The 13,909-nt window shown below is 45.5% G+C and overlaps 1 protein-coding gene across 2 annotated transcripts in view; it reads right to left on the bottom strand.

Moving 5' to 3' along the window:
* The window catches only part of WDR34 (WD repeat domain 34), a 126,621-nt gene that overhangs the window by 25,490 nt on the left and 87,222 nt on the right, over nt 1-13,909 (bottom strand). For both annotated transcript variants that reach the window (XM_030207914.1, XM_030207913.1), the window contains one exon: nt 232-399. In XM_030207914.1, the coding sequence (XP_030063774.1) occupies nt 232-399 (168 nt within the window). The remainder of the gene's footprint in view (nt 1-231; nt 400-13,909) is intronic.

Genomic DNA, 13,909 nt, shown 5'->3' with positions numbered 1-13,909 from the left:
TCTCTCCTACTTGTCAGCAAAAAAAAGCTGTTTTTTGTCTCCATCTGTTAGTTAAGGAGCACAAACCCATGTCTGGACTGGTCTAACAGGAAGATTAGGAACTTCATTTCAACTTTCACTAGAGACTTCCTCCCACCCCCCCACCCCCACCCCACCCCACCCACACACATTTGACACCAATTGTAGTCAGTTTCAGATAGTTACATTTTTTAGGATTTCTCTGGAACATACCTTGTTCACCTTTGTATTCCGAGGTATTTGCTGAGCAATCAGAGCAAAGCCATTAATAAGTGTAAGATGCCCTTCTCCTTCCAGCTGCCACACAAGTATCTTTCCATCTGTAGACACACTTAGAATCTGGAAGTGGTGGCTGCGGCTGAGATCTGACAGCCAGCTTACCTGATCAACAAAAAAAACAAAAAGGACACTTTTTTTAACAAAGGTGTAGTGCAAGTCTGTATCTGAAGCAGAAGCTAAAAGAAGGATTTAATGTTGTCTAAACAATGGATGTGAATAGGATCAACAGCAATACACAGTACTACGAAAGTCTGTGAACCCCTGAGGATGATCTATATTTTAGCACAATTTCTACCTAAAAATGAGAAGATCCTAATCTAGACCTTGATAAGAGAAAAAGATAACCCCATTGAATAAACAATTCAAACAAGGAAACCAATCAAAATATATCAACAAGATTGAACAATAAGTATCCTCTGTGAAAAAAATATATGAACCCTTCATTCAGAAACTGATGACAGCACTTTGAACAATAATGATTTCAACTAAATGTTTCTTATAGCTATTGATCGGTCTATCACATTGCCCCAGAGGAATTTTGGTCAATTCTTCTCATACAGAAGTTTTAACTGTGACATTTGAGAGCTTCCTTGCATGAACAATTCACTTTAAGTTTTGCCATATTTCAACAGGGTTTAAGTCAGGACTTTAACTTGGCCAATCCGGCCAACCCTACCTCCCTTGCCCCCACACACATACAATCTCCTTTTTCAGACAGACATTCTACGGAAAAATTTGGTCTTAACTGCTAATTTTCTTTCCTTGAGTCCTACCAGACCAATCTAGACATATGGGCTTTGCCCCCTAGCAGAAGGTGAAGATAGGGACTCCTAATGTGGAACCTTGCATCACTTAGCTGTAGTTCGGGTTCCTTTTTCCCACATGCATCACTTTGCACTTGCTCACATTAAAAGTCATGTGCCATTTGGACGCCCAGTCTCGTAAGATCCCCTCATAATTTTTCACAATCCTCTTATGATTTAACAACTCTGAGTAACTTTGTGTCATCAGCAAATTTAATTACCTCACTAGTAACTCCCATCTCTGAATAAGGATAAGACAAAATGCGACCACGCCTCAAATAACGTGTGCAATTCTGGCCACTGCATCCTAAAAAATATATAGTGGACTTAGAAAAGGTACAGAGAAGGGCAACGAAAGTGATAAAGGGGATGGGACAACTTCCCTATGAGGAAAGACTAAAGCAGCTAGGGCTCTTCAGCTTGGAGAAGAGGCGGCTGAGGGGAGATATGATAGAGGTCTATAAAATAATGAGTGGAGTTGAACGGGTAGATGTGAAGCATCTGTTTACGCTTTCCAAAAATACTAGGACTAGGGGGCATGCGATGAAGCTACAAAGTAATAAATTTAATACAAATCAGAGAAAATGTTTCTTCGCTCAGCAGGTAATCAAACTCTGGAATTCGTTGCCAGAGAATGTGATAAAGGCAGCTTAGCGGGGTTAAAAAAGGTCTGGACAGCTTCCTAAAGGAAAAGCCCATATACCATTATTAAATTGACTTGGGGAAAATCCACTGCTTAGTTCCGGGATAAGCAGCATAAAACGTATTGAATTTTTTGGGGATCTTGCCAGGTATTTGTGACCTGGATTGGCCACTGTGCTCAGAAAGGAAAGGGCGAATTTTGCTGATATTATAGAGAAAGAAATAACAGGTTTTAGCAGTCTGCTGAATATGTGCAGAGAAGGAGAGGGAGGAGTCGAAGATGACCCCAAGGTTACGAGCTGATGAGACAGGAAGGATGAGATTGTTATCCACAGAAATAGAGAATGGGGGAGGAGGAGAGGTTGGTTTAGGGGGAAAGATGAGAAGCTCAGTCTTGGTCATGTTTAGTTTCAGATGGCGCTGAGACAGACAGGCAGGCTGATACTTTGGCCTCGATTTTGGCTGAGATTTCTGGTGTGGAGAGGTAGATCTGGGAGTCATCAGCGTAAAGATGATATTGCAAACCATGGGATGAGATCAGAAGAAATATAGATGGAGAAAAGAAGAGGTTCCAGGGCGGATCCCTGAGGTACACCAACTGACAGTGGGATAGAAGTAGAGCAGGATCCACTAGAGTATACACTAAAGGTACGCTGGGAGAGATAAGTCGGCCTGCACATTGTCAACCCTGACGATGTGAGCCACTGAGAGCAAAGAGAAGGGCCGCTTCCTCTATGACCTGAGGGCTCGTCATGCCACCCTGACAATTGAGATATGTCACAGCCGTGGCATTGTCATGGAACACCCACATCTTCCCCATGAGGTGCTCCTGAAGTGTGCTCAAGGCCAGGTGGATCGCTCTAGTTTCCTGGACATTAATGGACAAGGCTGCTTCCTCAACTGACCACCAGCACTGGGTTATGTGATCCGCACAATGAGCTCCTCAGCCAGAGAGACTGGCATCTGTGGTCACTACTGTCCATGTCGGAGGTGCCAAACAGATGAGAGCATTCCAACCACCAGTGCAAACTGGCCCTCACGAAGGTAGAGAGAGGCAACTTGAGTTCCAGATTAGAGAATGATGCAGTGACAAACTTCCCCATCCCTGTCCCCACCCCATCCCCACAAACCTAAAACAGTTCTTATTTTATATTTAAATTATTTTATTAAAGTATAAAAGAAACAATATTCTGTACAACTATTTTATAAACCATAAATAATACAGAACAAGGATCAAAAAAGTACCTGTCTCCCCTCACAAATATCCCCTCCACTATCAGGAAGACTGAACAAGCTAAATTACTACAGAATGCAACATAGAAAATTCTTGCTAACAGAATATCTTGGTCAAACATACACAGAACACAAATACCAAATACATAATAGCTGACCAAAAATGATAAACATATTAACCTAAAAGTACAAGGAGCCACACCACAAATAGAAAGGTATGCATTTCCTCCTATACCGTGCAAAATATAAAGATCACACATGCCAGAGATGGAGTAAGGAGGTTATAACTAGGAAAACTGGCCCCTGGCCAGACAGCCCTAAGCCTGCTGGTAGCTGAAGAAGGCATGGCCTAGTAGTGGGCTCTGGGGGTCCCCTCCAAAATTTCTGACCTGGGCCCTAGCCACGTCTACCACCAGCTCTGGCAGGATACACATTTCAAACCTGACATATTCTAATCACGAAATAGAAAAGAACGCATCACATTCAAACTTTGTACCCTAGTCCACAAGATCATCCATGGAGACGCTCCAGCCTACATGTCAGACCTAGTAGAACTACCACCCAGGAACGCAATAAAATCTTCTCGCACATTCCTCAATCTTCATCCTCCCAATTGTAAAGGTCTGAAATACAAATTGTTGCATCCATCTACCTTTTCCTATATGAGCGCACAGCTATGGAACACACTACCACGCAACTTGAAAACTGTCCATGAACTGGCCAATTTCCGCAAACTACTGAAAACGTATCTCTTCGACAAGATTTATCACAAAGATCAACACATGTAACTGTACCATCTTTAATATACATAGGAATGTCTTATAACATCTTTTGCTGTAATACAACCATGTACTTCACCACCACGTAACCCTAACCCTCCATAAACCAAATGTATATTCTTTTCTACTTCCAATTATCCATGACGAATTATAAGCCACATTGAGCCTGCAAAGAGGTGGGATACAAATGTAATAAATAAATAAATAATAATAAAATAATTTCTCTCTACCTTTTGTTGTCTGGTCATTCTATTTTTCAGATCATGTTGGTCCCAGGCTCTGGTTTCTGTTTCCCTCTCTCTTCCCAACTCACTCGCCAGGGTCTCCTGTCCATTTAACATTTCTTCTTTCTCCATGCTCACCATCTATCTTCCATCTCAGTGTACCTATCTTTCCCCATGTTCAGCATCTCTCTTCTCTGTGTCCCCTATACTTCTCTGTCCAGCATCTCCTCTTTGTCCAACTCCCCAAATTCATCATCACCACCACCACCACTCTATGTCCCTATCCCCTCCACCTATGTCCAGCATCACTCCTCTGTGTCCCTATGCCCCCTCACCAAGTCCAGCATCTCCCTTCTGCGTTCCTATTCTCCCCGGTCTAGCATCTTCCCTCTGTGTCCATATACCCCCTCCCATGTCTGGCATTGCCCCTCTATGTCCCTTCCCCCCTTGCAGGTCCAGCACCTCTCTCCCATCCCTCTAGCTCCTGACCAAGGGTCCAGCATCTGTGTCCCTTCCCTCCAGCAACTCCTCTCCTATGGATTCAGTGTCTTCCTCCCTACCCCCCATGGGCCCAGTGCCTCTCTCTCCCTTCCTTCCAACCCTTCCCCCATAGGTCCAGCATCTCTCTCTTCCCTCCCCCCAATAGTCCAGTGCCTTTCTCCCTTCTCTCCAGTCCCCCCCCCCATTTAGGTCCAGCAGCTTCCTCCCTCATTTCCAGTACCCCCTCCCCTCTCTGTGGGTCCAGCAGCCCCCCTCTGGCACTTTTGTGTTCCTACCCTAAGGAGGAGAGATCAAGTAGTCTTTAATCCTCAGCACACAGGCACGTTTCCAATCCTGAAGCTGTAATGACCTTCTTGCTCTCTTCCAACCTGGATGGGCACACCTACCTAGACTGTGGATCCAGTTCTGGAGTTTGTTGGAGCTTTCACAGGTATAAAGTACAGGAAGCAGGAAGATTACATTATTGTTATAAATTAGAGTTACCTGCGCAGTCTGTTTCTGTGGATCAGGATAGTATGGGAGAGATGTTTGCACACTCACTTCTTCACGCTCTTTCTACAGATTGGCTCACCAAAGGTTGCTGTCTGCACGCTATCTTTCTTGGTCTGTTCCTGTGGATTTGCAGTGGTGTTATTGCTGGAAGACTAGTGCCGATATCTGGTTCTCCAGCACATTGCAGAGGTGAGTCCTGCGACAGAGATCTCCACAGGCCTGCTCCAGTGCCTTCTTTCTGCTGGAACCTGCCTTCTGATTCAACTTCCTGTTTTCGCTAAACAGGAAGTTGCATCGGAAGGCAAGACCCGGCAGAGAGAAGGTCCTGGAGCAAGCCTGTGGGGATCGCTGTCGGTTCAGCTGGCTGCTGCATAAGGTACAGCTACTGCAAGAGGGAGGGAGGAAGGCAGGCACAGAGATGCTGGACCCGCAGCAACAGTAACTGCTTTTTCTTTTTTTACCCCGGGGGGCATAGCTTACCACCATTCCTGCGAGTTTTGTTCCCGCACCTGTGGTAAACTGGCCAAATCATTTTTTCTTTTACCGTAGATTTACTGCAGTTCCCCATCCCCATGTCATTCTCTGCTCCAGATCCTGAGACTGCGGAGACCACTACGAGAGAAGGGCTAACTGCATGTGAGCCCTTGCCGAAGGAACCACCTCCAAAACCTAATACTTGCAGATACTGTTTCAAAAGCAGATACTGTTTAACCTGCAGACTCCTGGAACAAAGTAGAAATGACACTTGTCCCTGGAGCTTCCGAACATGCTCCTCTGTCAAAAAAAAAAAAAACAACCTCTGCTCTGTACCTTGTTGACTTGCACCCTCAGATATTCCAAGACCTGCAAAGGCTGAAAACGACTCTTGGCCAGGCTGACCACCAGGCCCAACTCCTGAAGCAACTTGCACTACATGAGCTGATGAACCAATCATCGAGGTAAGGGTGGGCCAGGATCCCTTCCCACCATAAGGCCGCTGCAACCACCACCATCAACTTGGAAAATGTGCAAGGAGCTATGGCCAGGCCAAAAGAGAGAGCATAAAACTGATAGTATCTGCCCAAAACGGCGAAGTGAAGGAACCTCTGATGAGCCTGCCTGATGGGAATATCGAGATACACTTTGGTGAGATCTATGGAGGTGAGAAACTCCCCAAGCTGGACTGTGATAATGACTGACTTGAAAGTCTCCGTATGGAAGGACGGAACCCATAAGGTTCAATTTATGCCCTTGAGATCCAGAATGGGTTGGAAGGAGTCCTGCTTCTTGGGAACCACAAAGTAGATGGAGTAACAGCCCAACCTGAGTTTGCTGGACAGGACGGGTACCATGGCTCAAAGGGACAAGAGGCAACGGAGGGTCTGCCACGCCACGCGAACCTTCCAGCGAGCTCAACAAGGAGGTAACAGAAACGCATCCTGCAAGGGATGAGCAGACACCAAAGCGTAACCTTCCCAAATGACCTCAAGAACCTACTGGTCCAAGGTAATGTGGGTCCACCTCTCGTAAAACTCCCTTAATCAAGCACCCACTGGAACCAAAGGATGGACCCCCACACCCTCACATGTATGGATCAGCCAGCGGCAACGGAGGGACTGGAGTCCTGACCGCTCCAGCAGCCCCCATAGAAGAAACAAATGCGCTGTTGACTAGCAGCACCCTTACTAAGGCGATATTGCCAGGCCTCACAAATTCAACCCCTAACAGCCGGGCCCCCAAACAAGGTTTATCTTCCGGCAGACAGGGAAGTCTAGTGTCCCCTAAATTCTTAATCAGCTTACCCAGCTCTTCGCCAAATAGGGCAAACCGTAAAAGGAAACTTGCAAAGCTTGGACTTAGAGGCCGCAGATCAGCCGCGCAATCAGACAGACCTCCAGAGAAACAACACTCAAAGCCATAGACTTAGAGATGAAGGCATCTGGTTTTTTTTTGTCCAATGTGCTCTATGATCTGCTTGGTGCATCCACAATCTTGTCCACTACCTGGTCCACAAGAGACAAGCCTGTACAATTATGATCAAGAACACATTCAACCCAACGGAAGCAGGCCTAGGTCACTAAGCTACCACATACAGCCAGTCACCTGCACTCCTGAGCTGCCACATCAAAACCCTGTTTGAGCAGGGTATCCATCTGACGGTCCTGTGGATCCCATAGAGCCAAACCACCATCCACCAGAACCGTATTCTTTTAAGTCACCGAGGAGACAATTGCATCTACCCGAGACAGACGCAAGTGCTCCCAGTCCTCCTCCAGGATAGGGTATAGGCATATCATAGAACGGTCCAAATGAAAAGGGGCAATCAGAGCTTTCCACTGGGTCTGGATAACATCCCTAATGCATAGGGAAAAATTTAGACGACTTGTGGACACCCTTCAAAAGAGGATCCACCATCTGCGGGGCCTCTGTCAGAGTATCTTTAAACCGGAGAGTAGCAGAGACCTGGGAAATGAGTTCCTGGAGTTCGTCACTCTGGAAAATACGGATCACTGAGGAATCCTCACCTAGAAGCAGGTCCTTCACCTAGTCTTCATCCCTGCCAACACGCTCCAAGTCAGAATTGTCCTCCATTAGCCAATTAGGCACCTCTTCTGAACACGGAGATCCTGTCTCCTCTACAACATCCAATTCGACAAACCGCATTTTTGATGAAGACCCCCTACACTGGATCTCCCTGCTGAACACTCCCAGCAACACTATCTACTCACAGGCTTCTCCACTCAACTCCCTTCACTTCTCAGACCAGGAGTCTAAGAACATCACTTTTACCAGCAAAAGACTAGTGTCCCTAACAAGCATTTTAAAATATACAATTCTTAATTTTCTCTCACTCCCTGAGTTAAGACTGACACAATAATTAGCTGTTTTTATATAAGGCTACTGTAAGTTTAGGTTCCTTAGAGAAGTAGGACTGTTGAGGCACAACAGGTAACCCTTAGGATTTTTATACTAGGAATTTCTAAGAGTAGACAGGAGAAAAACATGAGGCTCAGAACTTGTATATTAAAGCAAGCTTTTAGGCTGGACCGCTTGTTCAGTGATAGCACTGTTATGGGGAATATCAGTTTGATCCCTGCATCCAGGTCCTGCTCCTCAGGTTGGTGAGACCTGGGGAATCTGTAGAGGTGTTACTGCCGGTTGACCAAGCTTTGGGGTGCAAGTTGTGACTCCTGGTTAAGGACTGGGCAGTGAATTGCTGGTTACATTTTTTTTTTTGGGGGGGGGGGAGGGGAAGGATGGATAAAAATGGTGGGAGGCAACTGGGGTAACAGCCAATGGAATCATATGATTCTGTCGCACCAGTCAAAGACCCTGAACATGGCCAACAAAAAATGGGGGTAAAAATCCACTGTAGCAGGGGCAGAACGCACCGTATCCAACTCAGCTGATTCCCCCCGCAATGACTGGGTCGAGACTTGGTGCCAAGTTCAGAGGTAGCAAGGGATAAAATTTTGTACTTTTTTTGGGATCTTGCCAGGTATTTGTGACCTGGATTGGCCACTGTTGGAAACAGGATGCTGGGCTTGATGGACCTTTGGTCTGTCCCAGTATGGCAATACTTATGTACTTATGAGGTAGCTCAAGAGGTTCTGGTGGGTCCTCTTCACGATTTATTTAATAAATCCTTGGAGACCACGGAGATTCCGTGGGATTGGAGATGTGGTCTCTCTTCACAAAAGTGGTGAAAGAAGAAACTGGAAACTACACATTAATTAAATTTGCTTGCTTTATTATTATTGTCTATTAGATTGTAAGCTCTTTGAGCAGGGACTGTCTTTCTTCTATGTTTGTGCAGCGCTGCGTATACTTTGTAGCGCTATATAAATGCTAAATAGTAGCAGTAGTAGTAGTACAGGCTGGTAAGCCTTACTTCGGTTATTGGAAAGGTAATGGAAGCAATGCAGGAAAGCATAGTGAATTTCTTGGAATCCAATAGACTACAAGATCCAAGACAACATGGTTTTACCAACGGTAAATCGTGTCAAACAAATCCGATTGAATTCTTTGACTGGGTGACCAGAGAACTGGATTGAGGACATGTGCTAAATGTAGTCTACTTAAGATTTCAAAAAAACCTTTGACACGGTTCCTCATAGGAAGCTCTTGAATAAACTTGCAAGGCTAAAGTTAGGACCCAAAGTAGTGAACGGGTTGACAGATGCCAGAGGGTGGTGGTTAATGGAATTCACTCAGAGGAAGGAAAGGTGAGTAGTGGAGTGCCTCAAGGATCGATGTTGGGGCTGATTCTGTTTGATATATTTGTGAGTGACATTGCCAAAGGGTTAGAAGTTAAGGTTTGCCTTTTTGCGGATGATGGAGAAATTAGACCTTACCTGCTAATTTGCTTTCCTTTAGTCCCTCCGGACCGGACCAGGATTGGACTCTTGGGTTGTGCTCGCCTACCAGCAGGTGGAGACTTCCTGAGCAGGAACAGACTTCCTGAGCCCATACGCCATGCGCCCTCCCTGCCCATCTTCAAGTCCTTACTCAAGGCCCATCTCTTCTCCCTTGCTTTTGGCGCCTAACCACCTTCCCCATTCCTGTTACCTACACTGACTGCGTAGTCTATTACCGTTAGATTGTAAGCTCTCTCGAGCAGGGACTGTCCCTCCCCGTGTTTAAACTTGTACAGCGCTGCGTAACCCTGGCAGCGCTATAGAAATGCTAAGTAGTAGTAGTAGTAGTAGTAGAGACTGAGAAAAACTTGTGACTCTGGAGAGCCAATAAGAGCCCTGGTCATGTGACCCTAGCCTCAGTATTTGACTAACCAAGCAGAAAAGAAAGAGAGAAACCTTCTGTGCCGTATGGAATCCTAGCAGCCACAAATTCCTCGACAAAGCCGAGTACTAGAGCTCACCAGCAATTCTCACCAGAGAAGCGGTATGGCCCCTTTTGTATTAGAGCTCACCATCAACTCTCACCAGAGAAGTGGTATGGCTCACTTGTATTATAGCTCACCAGCAACTCTCACCAGAGAAGTGGTATGGGCCACTTGTATTATAGCTCACCAGCAACTCTCACCAGAGAAGTGGTATGGGCCACTTGTATTATAGCTCACCAGCAACTCTCACCAGAGAAGTAGTATGGCTCACTCATATTCTAGCTCACCAGCACTAGAGAAGAGGTATAGCCCACTTGTAGTATAGGTCACCAGCAACTGTCCCCAGAGAAGTGGTATAGGCCACTTGTATCATACTTCACCCGCAGCTCCCACCAGAGAAGAGGTATGACTCACTTGGCTCACTTGTATCATACTTCACCCGCAGCTCCCACCAGAGAAGAGGTATGACTCACTTGGCTCACTTGAAGTATGGGTCACCAGCAACTCTCACCAGAGAAGTGGTATGGCTCACTTGAAGTATAGGTCACCAGCAACTCCCACCAGAGAAGCGGTAAGGTCCCCTTAAAGTTGTATAGATACATACATACATACGTACACATATATAGCAGCAACGGAACCCACCCGCAACTCCAACTAGAGATGTGGCATGGGTCACTGAAAATGCTAAATATACAAGCTGCTTGTTGTTTTTTTTTTTTTATTATCTATTTATTTATTTTACTATTCCGCTGAAAAAATGACAAAACATGGGAGGGGCCTGGTCCGGTCCGGAGGGACTAAAGGAAAGCAAATTAGCAGGTAAGGTCTAATTTCTCCTTCCTTAGCGTCCCTCCGGACCGGACCAGCATTGGACTCTTGGGAAGTACCAGAGCAGTAATGTTACGGGAGGAACTGGCATTGAGAACGCGGAAGAGTACCTGAAAACAGACTAGGATGAATACGAAGCCAAAAGCTTGAAGATCCAAGAGCCGCCAACAAACCAAATAGGATGACTACAAAACAAAAAAAACCTACAAGTCCAAGCGACGATGACTATTGTCCCCTACCTACCGCACTAGCTGTGCAGCGCGAAGGACAGGGAGACTCTAGAAAAACTGCTGAAAGAAAGATTGCAAAGCTAAAGGCAGAGCCGCCTTGAAACAAAAAATCTGCCAAGAATCCACCTCAGCTGAGAAAAATGGCAACAGGAATACTGAACTACCACTCCTACAGATACCCTAGCCGACCTAACAGCAGATTGGAAGAAAGAAAAAAACTGACAGAGAGAAAGCACCTGATCACCTGAAACTAAAAAGGTGAAAACAAGAGTACAATTCAATAAATTATCATAGCCTAAAATGCTATGCAGGAGAAGAAAGCATCTAAATCCCTGCCGCCAAGCTGACTAAAGGTGCAAATAAAGTGCCAGCCGCTGCAGTTACAGAATATGGAGAAAACATATCTCAGAGCGCAATTGAAATGAGATAGAACAATCATCTGTAGCTGCTGCCTCTGCAAGCAGATCACCTGAAATTCTTGCCGCAAACACCAATTAGAGGAAACGTGAATAACTGAAATGCAATGTAGACACTTGTTAATACCCTCATTAATACCTTTTATCATATTGAATTCCATAAACCACTACACAGTTCTAGGAATAACATGTATAGAAAGATTGTCCGTTTAGGAATCTAGGCAGGTGCCCTTTGGGCTCGATGGGTCATTTGACCTTTTCCGAATGTGGTAATACACATGTACCTATGTAGAAAAATTGTCCACTTTCTATATTCTCGAGACATACCTACAGAGAGGATGCTCAATCTCAACCAGCAGACCAGAGTGCTGCACTCTAGACTACATAGGCAACTGAGGGATTCCATCCGAGAAAAATAACCAGATAGGAGAGAATATATGAGAGGTGAGAGAATATCAGAGAGATGTAAAGAAAGTCATAACCCAAGAGAAAATATCGAGGAAAAAGATAGAGAAGAAGAAGACCGTAAGATACCTGCTGCCAGAGGACATGTACTCCTGCCGTTGTCTTTGCAGCAAGAGACTAAGCGAAGCATATGCGAGGTCAAAGCGAAAACAAAAAGTTGTAGAAGAGGGACATCCCATTAAGGTACTATCCGCTGACAAAGCCCAGAAGCTGCGAGTCTCTTCCCCTGAAAGTAGAGTGAAATCCAAGAGAAAAAATACACACAATGCGTTTTTTTTTTTTTTAATCCAACCACATGCCATGTGAAGAGTAGATTCTTCATTGTACTTTGACAAATGACCTAAGCTACTGTTAAGGCATTGTCCGTCAGACTCTCACCACCTCGCTATCCAGTAGGGAAAGAAAAAACACTCTCCCAGAGTTAGACAAATATTCCCAAGTCCATGACATTGAAGAAGTGAAAAGTTGCCAAAGGAGACTACTGAGACTCGAAATATAATGAAGAAAAATTCCTTCTTGGGCGCTAGAAACAGAAAGTGGGATGCATGTAGAGAAGACAGAATACTTTGCTCCAGCTTGACTAAACAAAGAGAGAAAAGCAGAGATATGTAATGAAATCTAATAAGATCACATGAGAAATCAAAGGAAAGAAGAAATGATAAACCTGGCAACATTCACCACCCAACCTAGAGTCAGCAGAAAAATGCACCCCCCTGTGCGTGACATGACAACTCTGCCAATAAGACGTTCTGTCATGAACCGGTCGTCCAGGAAAGGATGACATGAGGAGGCCTTGTTTCATGAGTGCCGCTGCGAAAGAGCAGGGCAATAAAACTGGTAATGTGGACCTTGCCATCATCCTCGTATCATGGCCTTTTCTCCTGCCATAGTGAGATATACGGACCCACACCCCATAGAGAAGAATGTGGTAATTACAACCTGTATTGGGCCCAACGTAGTGATGGCAAAAATGCCCAGGAAGTGAAAACAAAATCCCCTTCCAAATGAAAAGAAGCTCTGGAGTGAGAGAGCAGAGCACGAAAAGAAAGAAAAAAAGAAAGGAAAAATATTATAAACGGAAAAAGGTGGTGAATTTGTGCCATAGCCTTTCTGGTGAAGGCGGAGAATACAAGACTGTATCTGACTCCAAGAAAGCTTGAGACAAGAACATAAGGTCTGTAAGCAAGAGAAAAAAATAGTAGATGCTATGAAAGGGCATACTGGACAAAAAAACAGAATGTGTACAATCTGTCAATGCTATATTTATTGCAGACTTGACTGAAGGTCCAGATAAACTGCCAGCCGCTGCAGTTACACAATATACCCTTGAAATTCATATGATATCAGAAGAAACATCCAAGATCCTATGCCACACTAAAAGTATATTTTCTTTGCCAATTAATGACTCCCAAGGTCCTTATGCAATACTAAATGTATAAAGCGAATGCTACATACCTGTAGAAGGTATTCTCCGAGGACAGCAGGCTGATTGTTCTCACTGATGGGTGACGTCCACGGCAGCCCCTCCAATCGGAAACTTCACTAGCAAAGTCCTTTGCTAGCCCTCGCGCGCCCGCGCGCACCGCGCATGCGCGGCCGTCTTCCCGCCCGAAACCGGCTCGAGCCGGCCAGTCCAGTATGTAGCAAGACAATACACTTCAAGGGAAGACACAACTCCAAAGGGGAGGCGGGCAGGTTTGTGAGAACAATCAGCCTGCTGTCCTCGGAGAATACCTTCTACAGGTATGTAGCATTCGCTTTCTCAGAGGACAAGCAGGCTGCTTGTTCTCACTGATGGGGTATCCCTAGCCCCCAGGCTCACTCAAACAACAACCATGGTCAATTGGGCCTCGCAACGGCGAGGACATAACTGAGATTGACCTAAAAAATTTACCAACTAACTGAGAGTGCAGCCTGGAACAGAACAAACAGGGCCCTCGGGGGGTGGAGTTGGATCCTAAAGCCCAAACAGGTTCTGAAGAACTGACTGCCCGAACCGACTGTCGCGTCGGGTATCCTGCTGCAGGCAGTAATGAGATGTGAATGTGTGGACAGATGACCACGTCGCAGCTTTGCAAATTTCTTCAATGGAGGCTGACTTCAAGTGGGCTACCGACGCAGCCATGGCTCTAACATTATGAGCCGTGACATGACCCTCAAGAGCCAGCCCCGCCTGG

Source organism: Microcaecilia unicolor, chromosome 6 (assembly GCF_901765095.1).
Source record: "Microcaecilia unicolor chromosome 6, aMicUni1.1, whole genome shotgun sequence".
Taxonomy (NCBI): Eukaryota; Metazoa; Chordata; class Amphibia; order Gymnophiona; family Siphonopidae; genus Microcaecilia; species Microcaecilia unicolor.
This window is presented reverse-complemented; position numbering and strand designations above follow the sequence as displayed.